At 42.5% G+C, this 20,138-nt stretch overlaps 1 protein-coding gene across 7 annotated transcripts in view; it reads right to left on the bottom strand.

Annotated features, from left to right (window-relative positions):
- si:ch211-250c4.3 (uncharacterized protein LOC100535981 homolog) overlaps positions 1–20,138 on the bottom strand; it is a 184,568-nt gene that overhangs the window by 52,892 nt on the left and 111,538 nt on the right. The window contains exon 1 of one of the 7 annotated variants that reach the window (XM_059653187.1): positions 3,885–4,199. The exons of 5 other annotated variants lie outside the window; for them this stretch is intronic. In XM_059653187.1, coding sequence (XP_059509170.1) covers positions 3,885–3,936 — 52 coding nt within the window. In that variant the 5' untranslated portion in view covers positions 3,937–4,199. Of the gene's footprint in view, positions 1–3,447; positions 3,545–3,884; positions 4,200–20,138 lie in introns of those variants that run through there. One more of the 7 variants, XM_059653186.1, reaches the window with a different exon arrangement.

The following is a 20,138-nucleotide window of genomic DNA, read 5'->3' as shown; positions in this document are numbered from 1 at the left end:
GTACTGATGACCACGAAACCATTGTCAGAAAAACCCATCTGGTTCACTAATGTCCTTTAGGGAAGGAAACTGCCAACTTTACCTGGTCTGGTCTACATATGACTCCAGATCAACAGCAATGTGGTTGACTCTCAACTGCCGTCTGAAATGGCCTACAAAGCTACTCAGTTCAAAGGCAACTGGGGGCGGGCAATAAATGCTGGCCAGCCATCAACACCCACGTCCCGCAAGTGAATTTTAAAAAAAAGTGGCTCTGGGTAATAGAACCAGTGCATGCATAATGGACTGAGTGGCCTCCTTCTGCACCATCACAATTGTCTGATTCTGCTAGCCTGATTAACAACGTTCAATGTCCCCCAACCCCATCCCATGGCCAACTGGAGGGCAGTTTCAGCAGCACTGCCTGGAGCTGGGACTGCATCTGTGGTCACTGTGGAAGCACTCCACACAGCTACTGCAATCTGGTGTTTTGGGTTGTGCTGGAGTCAGTCAGACAGGTCTGAGTGAGGGCTATTGAGGGAGGGAGCAAGGTTTAGCTGCCTACCACAGAGTGCTCAGATGAGCGGGCCTCATCCCCTGGCCTGAAGGGTATAGTGGGGCTCCCAGTGTTCCCCAGATGGTTTCCCTCTGCCAACAATAATGTTAGCACTCACAGAAGGAGGATTATGGTTGGCAACTTATGTAACTGATGGAGAGGAGGAAATACTGCCAGCTTCCCAGCTGCTGGTAAAAATGACATTTGAAGTTGAAGAGTGACCACCAGCCCTTTCCCACCTTTCCTTGCTGCTTTACGGGTCCCGTTGGTGAAGTTTGATCATCTATGGTGGGGGCTAGGGGGTCAGGGGGATTTAAATGGAAAGATGCAGATAGGAGAGTCCATAACCCCCTGATTACCCCCAGGACTTCCTCAGAATGGGAAAAGTCAAGGTCATTCTTTTCGCTCCTGGGCCTGTCCTAGTGTTCAGTGCCTCTGGGATCTCCCGAATACACCAATCAATAAACAGTAAACTGAAATATGTTGTTGTTTGTTCTAGTTTAGAAAAATCCATAGTCACCGTGACAGACTCAGGCAGTGCCCTCTACCCTGGCTACAGGTGGTGTAAGTCCCCCTTGGCTACAGGCAGTGCTGTCCTCCTCAGCTACAGACAGTATCATCTTGCCTCAGCTACAGGCAGCACCAATCTCTTGGCTACAGAAGGTGGTCCACTCCTCAAATAGAGGCAGTGCTGTCCTGCTCCGTTAAAGACAGTACCGTCCTCTCTCAGCTACAGACATTATTGTCCTCCTCAGCTGCAGGTGGTGCCAATCTCCTGGCTATAAGCAGCACAGTTCTTCTCACTTATAGGCATTGCCAAGTACCCTCGCTTGGCTGTTGGCATTGCTATCCTCCTCATGTACGGGAAATTTCATCATCCCTTGGCTACTGGCAGTGCCATCCTCTCAGTTACAGGCATTATCACTCTCCCTTGGCTACAGGCGGTGTTATCCTCCCTGTGTACAGGCAATGCTATCTCTTGACTGTAGGCAGTGCCATTATTCCTGGTTATATACGATACATCACTAACCCCCAGAAATAAATGGGTCTTTCTCTAACGTGCAGGTACTATAAGCTCTAAAGGATGTTTATTGAAGAAGATCTGAGTACAGGAGTAGCAAAGTCTTGCTTCAATTGTATAGGAGCCTGGTTAGTCCGCACCTGGAATACTGTGTGCAGTTTTGGTCTCCTTATTTCAAAACGTTTTATTGCCAAAGAAAGAGTTCAGAAAAGGTTCCCCAGACTTGTTCCCAGGTTGGAGGGACTGTCCTATGAAGAGAGATTGAGTAAACTGGGTCTGTATTCTCCAGAGCTTTGAAGAATGAGAGGTGCTTTCAAAGAAACTTAAAAAATACCTAAAGAGAGAGGTTTGATACTGGTTAGATGGTTCCTCTGGTGGGGGAGTCTGGAGCCCAGGGTATAATTTGGAGAAATTTCATTACTTGTGGGTTGTGAACGTTTGGAAGTCTCTACCCCAGATGGCTGTGAAAGCTGAGGCGCTGAGTATGTTTAATGTAGAGTGATAGATTTCTAGTCACTAATGGTATCAAGGGATATGGGGACAGTTGGGGGGTGGGGGGGAGAAAAACATCAAAGTGGATAATCAGCGACGATCGTATTGAATGGATGGCCTAATCTTGTTCCTCAGATTTGGACCACTGTCTACCTCTTGTGCTAGTTTCCAGTGCAGGGGTGAGAGGGCAGTGACTGCGCTATCATCCTTCACAACATAGTGGGCAATGAGGGTTGTGCTGGGAGTGGCCCCCAAATCGTGAGTTACCAAATCCATGATTCCCACGACACCTGAATCATCAACATGATACAGACCTCAATTTTGCATCTTTATCCATTCACTTGAACTTGCTTAGATAAAAGCTGGCAATAAGTACATATTCCCCAAGCCACACTTGCTCATCATAGCCCGAGAACTAATCCCCAGTCAGTACCCTCTGTCTTCTTCCCCTTAATCCATTTCCAATTCATATATCACCTCTGTGCTCAAGAGTTGGGAACAACTCTTACGTGAAACCTCACTGACTTTTTACATGTTCAAAGACAGACATAGTTAGTTTATATTGCTGTTATTTGGTCCACAAAGCTCAGGGGCCAGAGATGGGAATATTACTGTGTCAAATCAACTCTTTGTAAGTTCACCTCTGAAACCAACTTTCGATACAGTCATTTTAGAAGCATCCCAGATAATCAATCCTTCGCTCATTCAGCAGGAAATGTTTGGTCAATCTGTAATGGCCTGAAACGTCAGCTTTCCTGCTCCTAAGATGCTGCTTGGCCTGCTGTGTTCATCCAGCTCCACACCTTGTTATCTCGGATTCTCCAGCATCTGCAGTTCCTATTATCTCTGTCTTCTCTTCTGTTGGGACTCGGGGATCAATGAATTCTGAGATTAGCTGCATGGTCAATCCAACATGACCCTGTCTGATATAGATGGCAGCGAAGTCTATCAATGTTAAAATCGGGACTGCACCTATGAATCTGGTATCTCAGCAGGAGAGAGAGAGTGTGAGAGAGACAGAGAGAGAGAGAGAGAGAGAGAGAAAGCAAAAGCCAGGGCAGGTAAGAATTGAAAAAGTAGCCTGTTATTTGTACAATCCGGGGCTATAACATGCTCGAAGTTTGATCTTAACACCTATGTATATTAGCCATTAATGCTGTGTAAACCCAGGGGTCAGCAGTGCTAAAAAGTAAGCTTTGATTCATCATCTGATCAAATACTATCAGGAGCAAAAATCTCTGGGATGGTATTTTTTCTCATGGACCAGGTCAGGTGCTGAAAACTGAGGGGAAAGTTTCACACTGAGAAGCAAAAATAATTGCAACAAAACACAGTTCAACTTCATACTATCAGTGTCCCTAAACCCCAGGGACAGCAGCAGTTCAAAAAGTCAGCTCACCTACTCCACAGCAGTTGAAGATCAGCAATAAATGTTGTCCCAGCCAGAAAAGCCCACATTCCATGAAGAAACAATATTTAAAAATTATAGGTACAGATGTGATATGTGTTGAGTGAGTGGGCAAACATCTAGCAGATGGGGTGTCGTGTGTAAGGTTATGCACATTGGAACTGTGGTACATTCAACAGGGGAAGGACTCAGATTAGTTAAGAGAGTGCTGGTGGACTCCTTTGCAAATAGGGTTCAATCAGAGACGTCAGTCCAGCTCACAAAGTATCCCCTTCTGAGTAAATTTTCTGAGGATAGTGTGGAGGACAGGTCACATTCCTGGGCAGCTTTAAACGGCAGTGAGCACAGCCTACTTTAACTGGCAGACTGGCTCTATTACAGTAAATCCACGAAAGCACCACTACATAGAAAGCTCTTCTGCTTCCTACCTTTTTTCCAGGAACCTCCTGCTCCGAAGATGCCATTTCTCCCAAACATCATCTCTCAGGCAGCAACCTTAAAATGTTTCGGTGGCTCTCTGCTTCAGTTTCCAGTCCTCCTCTCACGATACAACCATGTCTGCTGACAATATCCTCAGATGTTTAAACTGGAGGCATTCCAATGCACTGTGTTGGCGGGATGAGATTTGCAATGAAGGAAGGAAGCTGGGTGTGAACAGAACTCAAACACTGGCTGCAGCTTCCACAGCTCAAAGCAGTCATCCAGAAACTGCTGTGAGGAAGGCACAGCTCCCTGCTCGAGAATGCGAGAGGGCTGGGAGAAGGAGGAGGATACCAGCTAATCAGCCCATCCCACAATCCTAAAACTGGACGGGCCAGTCTCAAGCAACCACTCACAGCCTTGCCTTAAGGGGAGGAGAAGATTTGCGGTCACTTAATAAATTCTGAAATAAATCAAAACCCTTCTCATAGCAAATCTGTTAATGCAGAGGAGGAGGTTTCAAGCTGCTCTCCTTGGAAATAGTGTGGATTCTTCTGTTTTCTTGTTTTTATAGCTTTGCCAGAAGCAGGTGCTTCGAGAAGCAGCCCTAGAATTAGCACAACCCAGGATAGTTACCCCAGATTCTTGGTATCCATGAAAAACGTCCAGTGGTATCTTTTAATACTTTGGATAATGAGTAACTTCATAACCATTGTACCGCCTATAGTGAGCACAGGGACAAGTGCTGAGACAGTTGGGCAGGAATGTGCCCTATCAGGCTGAGGCAGCTGGTATGTGATGTTAGTTAAATATTTCCTATGTTTTCGTGACAGCCTCGTGCAAGGCAAGGATTGTGAAGTCAGCTCTTTTGAACAGATTTCCAGCAAAAATCAGCATTGTTTGTCAATCTGGCTGATTATGTGATCATCGTGTCTATATCCAGCACTCCTGGGCCTGACTGTGATTCCTCACACTGCCTTTGTAATGTGAGGGCCCAGAGATTAAGATGTAGGAGCAAGACAGGCCATTCAGTCTATTAAGTATGCTCCGCCACACAATGAGGTCATCACTGATCAGATTCCACTTTTCTGCCTTTTCCCGGTAACCCTCAATTCCGATACAAGTTAAAAATCTTCAGTCTCAGCCTTAAATATACTTAACAACACAGCCTCAACAGTCCTCAATGGTAAGGAATTCCACAGATTCACTTTCCTCACATGGAAGAAATTGCTCCTCGTTTCCATCCCAGGAGAGTGACTCTTGTTCTGAGATTATGTCCTCTGGTCCTTGATTCTCCCATAGGGGAAACAACCTCTTTACATCCACCCTATCAAGTTCCCTAAGAATCTTACATATTTTAATATGTTCACCTCTTGTTCTTCTAAGCTCCAATGAGTACAGGCCTAAACCTAGTCAACCTCTCCTCATAAAAAAAGCCATCCATACCTGACATTAACCTTCTGACTTTGTCTGCACTGCCTCGAATTCCACTATATCTTTCCTTAGGCAAGGGGCCAACAGCTGTTCACAGATTTCAGGCATGGTCTAACTAGTGCTTTGTATAGTTTTAACAAGGCTTCCCAGTTTTATAACCATACCCTTTGAAATAAAGGCCAACATTCAATTTCCCGTCTCTATTACCTGCTGAACTTGAATGAGAACTTCTTGTGATTATGCATGAGTCCTCCCAAATCCCTGAAGGTTGTAGCTTTCTGCAGTCTTACCCTATTTAAATAAAATTCAGCTTCTCTATTCTTCCTGTCTGAATGCCTGACTTCACACGTTTCCAAATGTTTGCTTACTGTCTTAATCTGTCTATATTCCTCTGGAGGTCCTTGGTACCATCCTCACCACTTGCTTCCCTTGTTTCATGTTGTCTAAAACTGTTCTGCTATTACATTTTCGAAATAACAGATATTAAGCTAATTCGCCCATAGTTCCCAATCTTTTGTCTCCTTCCCTTTGCAAATAAAGCTGTTACATCAACAGTTGTCCAGTCCTCTGGGAATTATCCAGAATTTAACTATTACTGGAAAATTTTTACCACTGCATTCACCTTCTTTGTAACAACTTCTAATTTCCAAGGATGCATCTCAGCAAGTTCAAGGGACTTAAGCCCCATTAGTTTCCTTAGTACGGTTTTCTCTAGTAATAGTTACTGTATTTATTTTGTCCTTTAGTTATTTAATACTTTTGGAATGTTGTTAGTGACTTCTACTGTGAAGATGGCTGTATTTAATCCATTCCTCTGCCATTTATTGGTTCCCATTATTATTTTCCCAACCTTATTCTCTAAGGCACCATGTTCACTTTTGCATTTCTCTTCTTTTTTGGATATTTAATGAGTCTTTTGCTGTCCATTTTGATTTTACTGCAAATTCACCCTCAAAGTATATCTTTACCTGTTTTTATTTATTTATTGGTTGGTTTTGGTTTTGAAAACTTCTGTTGGTATAAAACTTTCTCAATTCCCTGGCTTACCACTAATCTTTGCCTTATTTTATGCTTTTTTTAATACTATCTTTAACTTCCCTGAGAAATTCTGGTTGTCTTATTCCTCTCCTGGAATTTTTTTTTCACTGGAATGTACTTTTGTTTTGAGCTTTGGACCATTTTCTTAAATGTTTGCCATTGTTCCTTAATTGCTGCTAAACTCTTTCCCAGTTCACTCTAGCTAGCTTTCCCCTCATTCTTTTGTAAAATCCCTTATTTAAGTTTAGCCCTGTTGTTTCTGACCGAGATTGCTCCCTGTCAAACTGAATGAGAAATTCTATTGTGTTATGATCATTGATTCACTGAGATTACTTATTAAACCTGTCTCATTAGTTCACCAGAACCAAAGCTTGAATCCCTGTTTGGATCCACAGCACATTGTTCTAGACGTTTCCCTGAATACACTCTGATTTATTTCTTGTGGCCAATTTGGCTTTCTCAATTTGTATGAATATTAAAGTCAACCCTGATTAATGTATTACCATTGTTATATGCCTTTGTTATCTCCTGTTTTCTTTTTCTCACTGTCCCACTGTATAACTACTGTTTGGGGAGCTATAGACTACTTCCACCAACATCATCTTCTTGTTAGTTGTTACCTCGACCCAAATGGATTCCCCATCTTCATTTCCAAGATCATTTTTTGCTATTGTACTTATTCCATCCTATAGTAACAAAGCTACCCTGTCATCTTTCCATCCTCAAATAAAGCAAACAACCGTGGATGCTGGAAATGTGAAACAAAAACAAAAAGAGCTGGAAAATATTAGCAGGTCAGATTGTGTCTGTGGGGAGAAAACTGAGTTAACACTTTGAGTCCAGTGACCCTTCTTCAGAACTGATCCTTTTCTTCCTGCCTATCCTTTCAAGTCATATATTCCTGAATATTTAGTTCCCAGCTTTCACCTCCTTGTAACATATCTCGTAATGGCTATAAGTTCATACTCATTGACTCTATTTGTGGCATTAAAGAATCTAACTTGTTCTGAACACCATGCAAATTTCAGTAAAGAGGCATTAATTTGCCCCTTTTATTGTTTTCCTCATTCAACCTTATTTATAGCTGTTTTTCTACATTTGTATACTCTGTCCCTTCCTGTCACACTTTGCGTATCCTTTTTCCAAATAGCTGCCCTGTCATGCTGCCAAATGCTTTTCCTTTGTACGCTCACATTTCCGTTCTTCTAAATCCTCCCCTCTCTAATTGGCTTAAAGCCCTCTTGACAGCCCTGACACTAGTCTCAGCCCAGTTCAAGTGGAGCCTGTCCCATCAGAACATCTCTCCTCTATTCCAGTACTGCTACCAGTGCACACAGACTGAAATGCATTCCACCCAAACCAATTTTTGAGCCATGCATTTAATTCCAAGACTTTGTTTGCGCAATGACAAGGTGTGGAGCTGGATGTACAAAGCAGGCCAAGCAGCATCCAGCTCCACACCTTGTTAGCTCGGATTCTCCAGCATTTGCAGTTCCCATTATCTTTGTTTGCGTTATGACAGTTTGCCCATGATTTGGCTAGTAATCTAAGGTTATTACTTTGGAGATTTTGCTTTTTAATCTAGCTTCTAACTGTTCAAATCTTTTCAGCACAATTTCCTTTCTAATCCTAATACATTGGAATTAATGTGGATGAAGACAACTAGATCCTTAGTCCCAAATTGCTGTCTAGCTGTGAACTTTCTGCTGGGTGCTCCGGTTTCCTCCCGTAGTACAAAGATGTGCAGATTAGGAGAATTGGCCATGTTAAATTTGTGCAGGCTAAGTGGATGATCCATGGTAAATGTAGGGTTATGGGGATAGGGAAGCTGGTCCTGGGTGGGGTGCAGTTTGGAAGATTGATGCAGACTCAATGGGCCAAATGGTCTCTTTCTGCATGGTAGGGATTCTACATTATAGCCAGGGAATTCATTTGGAATGGCAATGTTCTGGAGCTTGGTAAATTTAATAAGGAGGAGGTATTGGATATTTCAATGGGCATAAACGTGCAAAATTTCCCAAGGCCTGATAAGAAGTATCCCAAGCTACTATGGGAGGTAAGTGAGGAGATTGCTGGGGCCCTGGAGGAGATATTTAATATTTCACTGGCCACAGAAGTACCAGATGACTAAAGGATAGCCAATGCGACTCCTTTGTTCAACAAGAACAGCAGGTATAGGCCAGGTTAGTCAAATGTCAGTGGTAGGTTAAATTATTAGAAACAATTGGATTAATTGACACTTGGTAATGTAAGGATTGATTGGGGTAGTCAGCACAGAGGGAGATCCTATCTGACTAATTTAATTGAGTTTTTCGAACGATGACTAAATATATTGATGAAGTTGGTGCAGTTGATGTGGTTTATATGGACTTAAGGCCTTTGACAAGGTTCCAAATGGAAGGCTGGTTCAAAAGGTAAGAGCCCATGGAATCCAAGGCAAGTTGGCAAACTGGATCCAAAATTGGCTTTCAAATAGGGTGTAAAGAGTATTGATCGAAGGTTGTTTTTGTGATTGGAAACATGTGATCAGTGGTGTACTACAGGGATTGGTGTACTACAGGGATTGGTGCTGATTCTTGTTTGTTATCTTGGATGTGAATGTAGAAGGTATAATTAGTAAGCTTGCAGATGAACTGAAAACTAGTAGTGTTGTTAATAGTGAGGAGAATGGTCTCAGGCAAAAGTCTGATACTGATCAGCTGACAAATTGGGCAGACCAAAGCAGGTGGAATTTACTCCTGAAAAGTGTTGAGTGAGGCATTTTTGAAGGTCTAATAAGGGAAGGATATACAAAATGAATGGTATGTCCCCAGGGAGTACTGAGGAATAAAGGGATCTTGATATCCAAGTCCATAAATCCTGAAGCTGTCAGCACAGTAGACGGGGTGGTGAACAAGGGAAAGGGGTTGCTTCATTAGCCAGATGTATAACATAGAAGCAAGAAAATCTAGTTACAAATTTATGAAACATTGGTCAGGCCACAGTTGGAATACAGTTTGTGTTTCCAGTTACCACATAATTGGAAGAACTTGATTGCGCTGGAGAGGAGATTAACCAATATACTGTCTGCAATGGAAAGTCTCAGTTAAGACAAGAGACTGGAGAGACTGGGTTTGTTTTCATTGGAGCAGAGGGGACTGAGGGGGTATCTGATTGTAGTTTACAAAATTATGACGGGCCTAGACAGAGTGGATCGTGAGATTTAGATCTGAGGAAATGTTTTTTTCACCCAGTGGCTGGTAGGAATAAGGAATGTCCTGCTTGAGTGGGTTTTGGAAGGCAACATTTAAGAAGTAACTGCACAAATACTTAAAATGTGAGGGCACAGCAGGCTAAGGACGAAGTACAGGTAAATGGGGTTACTGTGGCTTGGTGTTTGTTGATTGGCGCAGGCATGATGGTCTGAAGGGCCGTTTTCTAAGCTGTCAACTCTGTGACTCTATGACATATTAGTGTCCAGAATTTTCCACATACTGCTGCAGCACCACATCGTCACGTCATTAATCATATTTGGTTTAACTTATACATTAATTACTCTAGATGTTGTGCCATTTACAATTTATTATAAAAAGTCACCAGTACCAATCTTATACTTAACTATGTTACAGAGATAGTAGGAACTGCCGATGTTGGAGAATCTGAGATAACAAGGTGTGGAGCTGGATGGACACAGCAGGCCAAGCAGCATCAGAGGAGCAGGAAAGCTGACATTTTGGGTTGAGATCTGAAGTGTTAGCTTTCCTGCTCCGCTGATGGTGCTCAGCCTGCTGTGTTCATCCAACTTCACACCTTATTATCTCTTATACTTAACTATGATGTGGAGGTGCTGGTATTGGACTGGGGTGGACAAGGTCACAAGCCGGACAACACCAGGTTATAGTTCAGAGATAGTAGAAACTGCAGATATTGGAGAATCTGAGATAGCCCAGTGTAGAGCTGGATGAACACAGCAGGCCAAGCAGCATCATAGGAGCAGGAAGGCTGACGTTTAGGCCTGAAACGTCAGCTTTCCTGCTCCTGTGATGCTGCTTGGCCTGCTGTGTTCATCCAGCTCTACACCGTGTTACCAGGTTATAGTTCAACAGGTGTGGTTGAAATCACAAGCTTTCGGTTCAAACATGCAAAGTCAAGAATCTTGCAATTAGCTGCTTGCTATCAATGATGCACTCTGCACAAACAACCCAGAGATCGATCCATACGTAGTTTATCATTTATTTGGACTCCCTTCTTATCCCAAAATTTGCATGTGTTGTGTAATTAATTCCACTCACATTTCATAACTCACACCTTTGTCAACTCAGGAAAACCTGGTTACATTCGCTCCTTATACAACATAAATTAATTTGGTTTGTGGAGAAAGCTTTTCAGAAGTCAGTACAACCTTACTAAACTAACCTTGTAACTATAAACAGAGATGGGTGAGGGTGGTGGGTGAAGAAAGTAATTCACCCCTCATTAAATTACCTCAATGAGGGATGAAATGCGGGCTTAGCGATTCAGGACAGTGGATAACTTGAGAACCTTGCGCGGATGGGATCTGGGGAGAAATAGACAGTATTGACGGAGGAATGGACTAGAATGGGAGAAGGACACAGAATCCAGGAATCATTCAGAATTGGCCGAGAGGTGGGGAAGACCAGATTGCTGGTTGTTCTGATAAACTGTTTCTTAACCAGAAATAGATGGGGAAATCCAGTCACAAAAATATTAAAATTGAACATTTTTAGCCAGCTTTTGAAAAGCAGCAGGATTAGTGAGGAAGTGCGATATTTGGTGAAAGACAGGAACAAGGAAATCCTGGGTTTTACCTTGGAAGAGATTCAATGTTTTCGAGAACGGAACCCAGATAATCTCTGCTGCTCCAAACGGCCCCGTTCCGAGGGAGCTATCTCCACTCTGTTCAGTTTCAGAGCAGATGTTCATGATGTGGATGAGGAGAATTTGACGAGTTTGGGCGGCCAGCGAAAACAGGAAGGGAGCTGAGGAGTTTGAAGGCGATGAGATGATAAAATAGCGTTGGTTCTCTTGAGATCGAGAGTACTCCCACAACAGAAAAGAAAACATTTCTGAAGCAAACAGTGCGAAAACAAGACCAGGATTGTACGTATGAACACTCAAACTCCCTAATTTCTTCCCCTCCCTACATCATCAGTCATCGCCCCAAACACAGTGTCTGTTACTGCCCAGCACTGGACCCTCCAATGTGAGTCACTCTAGAACATTTGATTGCATTACCGATACAGTTTTGCAAATAATTCTGACAAATTCAACACTGTAAATCCCTCGTTATTTACACATTGGAACATCCCACTCTCTTTACTCGCACAACTTACAATCCAGGTATCCTTGCTAATGAAATTAGCTGTCAGTTATTACCATCCCTAATTGCCCTTGAGAAGCTGATGGTGAACTCATTTATTTATGATTAAGCCCATGTTAGAAAGTGCAGTAGAGTGAGCCTCGAACCATATGTACACTGCGTAGGGAAAACATTCCCTAAAGGGCATCAATGAACCAGATGGGTTGTTACAACAATCTAATGTTTGCATGAGTGCCACGACTGAGCCTAGATTTTAACTTTCTGTTAATGGAACATATATTTCCAAGATGCTGTGGGGGGAATTCAACTTACATCTCCTAATATAGTCCCAGCCTAGGGCTTGCTAGTCTGGCACCGTTGCCACTATATTACTGTACCCCTACAGCTTCAGCAATCTTCCAAATGAATTGGCATTTCTTCTGTCCATGAAATTGAAAAATAGAGCTCAACAATAAAAAACCTCAGCCGCAATTTCTAGGACAATTGTTGTGGGTGGAGAGGGGCGTTCTGATTTGCATAAGTGTGAACCCGATGCGTATGTAAAATTATATCATATCTCTTCAAATAATGCTGATGTGGTTATGACAGCGGAATGGCTGCACTAGATATATTCCAAAGTCTACACTGTTAATCTTTGCAGGACTGATTTTTTTTCTGACACAGTACAATGTTTGTTTCTTCGTCATCCTGGGTGGATGTGTTCAAACAGTACACATACACGTCCAGTCCGGATTTTTGAAGATTACTGCATTGGGTATCTCTAGCATTACGTGAGTGTGTGACATCAACTCCGTCCATGTGGCGTGCACCCTAGATGCTACTTCCATAAGACCTCCACAAAACTAAAAACCAGAGCTGTAAGCTTAGCTCTTGCGAGGTAGTTGTCAGTGTCCTTGCGGTGTTATTTCTCTGTTGAGAAATGTAAAACAGGGCTCTCTGATGAAGGGTCTAGGCCCGAAACGTCAGCTTTTGTGCTCCTGAGATGCTGCTTGGCCTGCTGTGTTCATCCAGTCTCACATTTTATTATCTTGGAATCTCCAGCATCTGCAGTTCCCATTATCTCTCTCTCTCTCTCTTCTAGACCAGCATTGTGTTCCACTCTGTTGACCAGTAAATCATCATTGTGTAAGATCAAGAGGTTTTGCTACCACCATCCTCTGTCTGAATAGAGATCGACAAGATGTTGAAAGAAAACCATTATAATAAAAAGAGACTATTGTCTTAAAAAAGTTGTAGTTTATTTTAAGGTAGCAGCAAAGTACAAGTTGCACCGGGAGAAAAAAAACAGTAAAATTGGTGAATGAGCTATACTGATCTGACTCGTCTTCTATACTTCAAAATGCAGGACCACAGTAGATTCATTTTCAAATGTGATCTTTGTTTTGCTGTCCTTTTTTCTCCAGGAAAGAAACAATAGACATTATTACAGAGAATATGAGGAGGACCTGGATGTTAGATCTTTACTCTTTTGAGATTCTAACCTGTTCTACTACCAGGTCCATATGACACCATCATAGGAGGTGATTGTTACATGGCACTCCTCATGACTAATCCTTTTAGACCCTTTCAACTTTCTTCTGTAATTTTCGATCCTTTTTTTCTGAAATGAATGCACTCCTGCTGTGATACATTTCCATGGTTACAGACCTATAGTACCACACTGACAGTTCTTCACTTATCAGTCTGTACAGTATGTTCAACCTTGGTCCTATATTCCTTTTTCTTTAGCAGTGTAGGGCTGAAATTTCACTCCCAAGCTGGGGGTTGGGTGTTGGGGATGGGGAGCAATGGAGGGAGAGGAGTTGGGGGGACAGAGGTAGAACAGTCCCTGGCTTTGCGAACATGATCAGGTTGAGAGTTTTGGTCTGTGATGGGTGCGGTTCATGCAATTCACAATGGATGACCTGAGGCACAGTGAGGAGGCTGCTAGCTAGGCTGTCTCTGTGCACACACTGTCATTCCTACACAATCTCCATGTCCCATCTATGCCAACCAATGAAACTGCATGCACTATCCCATCTACCCCCACAGACCTTCATACCTACCATCTGAATCTCTGCCCCTCCAATCACTACCCATTTCTGTTCTTAGCTGCTGCACCAACTTAGTGGCAACTCAATGCAATGCATTGCCCACAGCTACCACCATTTTCCTTTACAACAACCATTCCAATTCTATCATGGGTAGACCTCATGACCTAAGTTAAACTAAATAAAACACTATCAATGATGAGGTAGCCAGAACTGCTGATGCTGGAGTCAGAGATAACAAGGTGTGGAGCTGGAGCAGCACAGTAGGCCCAGCAGCATCAGAGGAGCAGGAAAGTTGACGTTTCAGGTCAGGACCCTTCTTTAGAAATGTTCCTCCAGCTCCACACTTTGTTATCACTGTCAATGATGAAAGCAATTCATTACATTTCATTACCATTAGTCTCTTATAAAACAAGCATTGGAATTCAGCAAAAACAAAGTTGCTGGAAAAGCTCAGCAGGTCTGGCAGCAGCTGTGAAGAAGAAGACAAGAGTTAATGTTTCGGGTCCAGTGACCCTTCTGCAGAACTCTGTTTTGAGGAAGGGTCACCGGACTCAAAACATTAACTCTATTTTCTCCTTCACAGATGCTGCCAGACCTGCTGAGCTTTTCGAGCAACTTTGTTTTTGTTCCTGATTTACAGCGTCTGCAGTTCTTTTGGTTTTTATTGGAACTCAGCATCCCACTTCAAAGTGTTTATAGATATGGCGATATCGATCAAGTTATCTAACGACACACTGTAATAAAACAAGGTCGTGAAACTAGCCACACAGCAAACACAGATGTTGTTAACATTGATAAAAAGGTGTGAAGCTGGATGAACACAGCAGGCCAAGCAGCATCAGAGGAGCAGGAAAGCTGATGTTTCGGGGCTAGACCTGCTGTGTTCATCCAGCTCTACACCTTGTTATCCCAAGATTCTCCAGCATCGGCAGTTCCTACTATCTCTGTTGTTAACATTGCATTTTTTTCTCACATACTGAAAGTAAATAAGTTTTAAAATACCTTAACAGTTCTTTTTGACAAGTCTCTCGGCAGTTCTAGTAAACGTATGCCCTCTTTATGCACAGCCATCGCCTTTCAAAAATTCTAAAGGTAATTTTACCTTCCCCAAAGGTTGCTATAATAAAAAAAATGTATCTTAGCTCTTCAAAACAGTGCTTCTATAGGGCAGTGGCAGTTTTAGAAGAAGGTCAAAAATAAAGTGCTTGTGTGTGGTGTTTCGGTCATCTTTACATTACCCACCCCCCCCGCCCCCACAAGCACCCCCTACATGTGAAATAGTAGCTGCTACATTAAGGCATGAGATTCTGGATACCAGCGTCAACAGCCATTTTCATCAGGAGTGGGAAGCTTGCTAGCTTTATGAAAATTCGTAGAAAATTTACAGCATTGCATCTATGTAAACATTGTTTCTTGTTCTACTTTGCTGTGTACGTTATATGATTGAATTCTGATCAAAGTACTCTCCCATTGATATTCCTCGTATCTGCACAGATTCTTTGATTAAAATTAAGACCAAACTGTTTCTTCTCCTGTTGGGTTAGCTACATGCTGGCTGAAAATGCTTTCTTGGATGCCCCTCCATGCCCCTTACCTTTCACTCTGATTTCATTTCAGATAATATTGAATTGGTTAAAATTCCCTACTATAATTGCATTTGTCAATGAGTTGTCTGTATATTTGCTTTTTACCTCCAACATGGGTATTCTATGTGGCAATGCTTATGTTATCCCTCTAAGTATAGGAAACTGGATATGTACATGAAGAATTTATCAGACATTTATTACAACTAATATGTACAAACATTACATTCCTCAGTCACCTAAGTGTCTCGACTTAGTTTAAACTGTTATGTTACAATAGAGGAGCATGCTTCCATTTGAGTGTTATGCTCAAAGTGGTTCTGGGGTAAGATGGAGTACAGGATCTTATACTCTGAGGTCACATGCTACGATATGGTGGTAATATCATGTACATGCCTCTTAAAGGTATACTGATATGCTGACTGTAAGACATAACACAGCGAATATGGCTACTCACACTTCTTTTAATCTTCTCTCTATTGTGTATGGAGACTCTGTGACTTGAAATATTGTTCTGTGATTCCTGTCCTTCTTGAAATCACATTTCTGCAATAGCAATGCCTCATACTTCCAATGTATATCTGTGCCCTCAGATGATCTGTTCAATCCAGTGGAATCCTTAAATTGAATACAAGCTGTCAGCACTGAACAACTCCTTTGGTCTCCACTTTCCAGCTTTTGTTTTCTCTGCCTTCCATACTCACTTAAAAACTTATCTTTCACTTACTGCTGGCTCTGATGAACTGCACACACTGTTCAAGGCCATTTCAATAGTGGTTATCTTTCTTTCATTTTTCTAGCGCATCATCTTATCTGTAAGAAATTGTATCTTTCATTGCTTGAAGATATTGATATATTTTTGTCTAATTCACCAGTTGCCAGTTTTCTGGGCAGTCCTTTTAGAGTTTGATTCCAGCCCGGTGATTGATAACATTTTCAAATCTGTCACATTTTAATGCAGTATCTGAATTCGTATCAGTGATGAAGATTAAAGAAACATTTACATTTATGTAGCACCTTTCCTGATCTCTGGATATACCAAAATGTCCTTTAGCCAATTAAATACTTCTGAGTGTTATTGGTATTGTAGGAACAGGAAAGACAGAAGTGAAATAAATACTAGTCCCAGAAATATTAGAGTCAGTCCATAAACACCATCCTCATGTTATAGAGTCATGAAGTTATACAGCACAGAAACAGATCCTTTGGTCCAACTCCTCAGCGCTGACTAGACATCCCAATCTGACCTAGTCCCATTTGCCAGCATTTGGCCCATATCCTTCTAACCCCTTCCTATTCATATGCCCATCCAGATGCCTCTTCAATGTTATAATTGCATTCACTTTCTACGACTTCCCTCTGGCATCTTGTTCCTTACGTGCATCACACTGCGTGAAAAAGTTTCCTCTCGCGTCTTTTAAAAAAATTTTTCCCTCTCACATTAAATCTGTGCCCTTTGGGTTTGGACTCCCCCACCCGAGGAAAAATCCATGCCCCTCATGATTTTATAAACCACTATGAGGTCACACCTTAGCCTCTGACAGTCCAGAGAAAATAGCTCCAGCCCCTCTCTATAGCTCAAACCCTCTAGTCCCAGCAACATCCTTGTAAATCTTTTCTGTACCCTCTCAAGTTTAACAACATCCTTCCTATATCAGGGAGACCAGAATTGTATGCAGTATTCTAAAAGTGGCCTAACCAATGTCATGCGCAGTCACAACATGATGTTCCAACTCCTATTCTCAATGTCCTGACCAATGAAGATAAGCATGCCAAATGTCTTCTTCACCATGCTGTCTGTCTGTGACTCCAGTTTCAAGGAACTATGTAACCACACCCCTCAGTCTCTTTATTCAGCAACACACCCCAGGGCCCTACCATTGCTCTTGATTTTTCTACCATTAAATTGATTTCTTATCATTCTGATGATTTATCCCCAGAAACTGGAAATTTGTCTCTTAACGTCACTGAATGACACGGTTATATACATCAGGGAAGCAGGGCCCTGAGAGAGAAGTTTGATGCGTGAGTCATGCTGTTAATTATTGGCTGGAACATCCAACATTCCTGATGCTAGTAAGGGCACTTTGCTTCTCTTAAAGGGGAGGTGCACTTCGGCCACTAACACCTGGACAGCAGCTTAAGAGGTGGTTGGGCAAACAGATACTTCAGAGTGCTTTGTCTTTCTTATACACTGCGCTAGAGCTCCAAGAGAGCAAGCAAGACCAGTTCCCTTTCTGCCAAGCTGCTTACCATCACTCCATCATCAGCAGCTTCCTGGGCCCTAAGCTCTGTAAGTCCCTTCCAAAACTTCTCCCTTTCTTTCACTGCTTTTAAGACTTTGTTATAACTAGTCCCCAGATGAGGTTCCCCAATTTGTTACAGTTCTAGACAGGGCACCCTTGTGGAAATCTAAAGAAGAAATTGCAGGGCCCTTAGCAGAGATATTTGTATCATTGACAGCCACAAGCAAGGTTCAGGGAGACTGGAGGATGGCTAGTGTTGTGCCATTATTTAAGAAAGGGTGCAAGGAAAAGCTAGGAGCTACATACTGGTGAGTCTGACATCAGTGTTGGGTACATTGTCGGAGGGGATGCTAAGAGACAGGATTTTCATGCATTTGGAAAGGCAAAGAATGACTGGGGATGGTCAGCATGGCTTTGTGCAGGGGAAATTGTGTCTCACAAATTTGAATGAGTTTTTTGAGGGTATGACCCAGAGGATAGATGTGGGGAGATTGATAAAAGTTGTCTACATGGTACTTAGCAAGGCTTTTGACAAGGCTCTGCATGATAAACTGGTCAGTAAAGTTAAATTATGTTGGATTCAGGGAGAGCTAGCCAAGTGGGTACAAATTGGCTTGATGGTAGGAATCAGAGACTGGTGGTAGAGGTTTGATTTTGGGCTGGAAGCCTGTGACCAGTGGTGTTCTACAGGGATCGGGGCTGGGTCCACTGCTGTTTATCATTTTATATAAATGATTTGGATGAGCACATAGGAGGCATGGTTAGTAAGTTTGCGGATGGTACCAAACGTGATGGAATAGTGGACAGTGAAGAGGTTATGTAAGAGCGCAAGCAGACTTGATCAACTGGGCAAATAGGCTGAGGAGTGGCAGATGGAGTTTAATTTAGATAAATGTGAGGTGTTGCATTTTGGTAGGAAAAGACAGGGCAGAACTCACACAGTTAATGGTAGGGCCCTGAAGAGTGTTGTCGAACAGAGACCTATGGGTTCAGGTATACAGTTCCTTAGTCACAGGTAGACAGGGCGGTGAAGAAGGCATTTGGCACGCTTGCTGTCATTGGTCAGGGAACTGAATAAGTGAGTTGGGATCTCATGTTGTGATTGCACAGGACACTGGTGAGGCCATTTTTGGAGTAATCGCCCTGCCATAGGAAGGACGTTATTAAATTGGAAATGGTGCAGAAAAGATTTATGGGCCAAACTCAGGCAAATGGGACTGGTGAAGGGTCTAGGCCCGAAACGTCAGCTTTTGTGCTCCTGAGATGCTGCTTGGCCTGCTGTGTTCATCCAGCCTCACATTTTATTATCTTAAATGGGACTGGCTTTGCTGGGGAAACCTAGTGACATGGACAGATTGGATTGATGGGTCTGTTTTCGTGCTGTGTGACTTTATGACTCCTGGGTGAGCAGGAATGATTTGCCTCTCCTTTATTCACCCAAAAACCACAACAACATCGATTTTAAAAAGATCCCTTACCTGTGGATACAAGATAAAAGCTTTTTAAAAAGTACTGATCTGTCACTGAGTCATTTGTGAAGAGTAGAAAGTAGTACATTGTGTCTGATATAGGTCCCGTAGTGTTGACATTGGTTGTTAAGCTATCAATTTTGAGATTTTCGGCTTTTCAGGTTGAAATTCTTTTAAGCTGTTTCCTTTCAATGATAGCTGGCTGACAGCACTCAGAGTGAGACATTATCTTTTTCCCTTTCTTGTTGTGCAGGAGAGTTTGATAATTGTTCCCAAACTACAAATTCAGGACACACTAGTCTACACACATATATGTAATGCCATTAATGTACAGAGACAAGGTGTTGCAGATGGATTCTGTTGTCCTTACCAGGTCTGGTCTATGTGTGACTCTAGATCCACATCAATTGACTCCTCAACTGCCATCTGGGCAATTAGGGAAAGGCACAAATTGCTGGCCTAGCCAACTACACCCACATCTCATGAACACACATGAAAAAGTGAAGGACAGGATGTGTGTTATTCTCTTCTGCTCTTTTAAGAATTTGCATTAGAATTAGCTTTATTGTCAGATATACTCAAATGAGTACAGTGAAAAGTTCACAAATCACCACTTATGGTGCCAACTTAGGATCCCATGGGCTTTTTTACCTTTTGCTTTCAGTCTCCCATACAGGACCTTATCAAAACCCTCTCTGAAGTCCATGTAGACATCATCAAAAGTATTGTCCTCACCTACAAACCCGGTCACCTCTTTGAAACAATTTGGACAGACATGATCTCTCCTTAGCAACAACCATGTTAGATGTTCTTGATTAATTCCTGCCTCTCCAAATGCAGATTAATTTTGTCCCTTAGAATTGCTTCCGATAGTTTCCACACAACTGACAGTAGACTGACTGGCCTGTAGTATCCTTGTTAATCCCTTGCCCACTTCTTGAATAATGGTACCCATTGGCTCCAATCCTGCAGCACCTCTGCTCTTCACAGAGAAGAATCGAAAATTATTGCCAGTGCCCCTGCTGTTTCCTCCCTTGTCTCACTCAACAACCTGGGAGATATTTCATCCTGCCCTGGAGGTTTATCTACTTTGCAGCCTGTCAGACCACTCAGAACCTCCTCACTGTCCACAGTAATTT

The sequence above is a fragment of the Stegostoma tigrinum genome, chromosome 20 (genome assembly GCF_030684315.1).
Source record: "Stegostoma tigrinum isolate sSteTig4 chromosome 20, sSteTig4.hap1, whole genome shotgun sequence".
NCBI lineage: Eukaryota > Metazoa > Chordata > Chondrichthyes > Orectolobiformes > Stegostomatidae > Stegostoma > Stegostoma tigrinum.
Note: the sequence above shows the minus strand (reverse complement) of the source record. Positions and strands in the feature narration are given on the sequence as shown.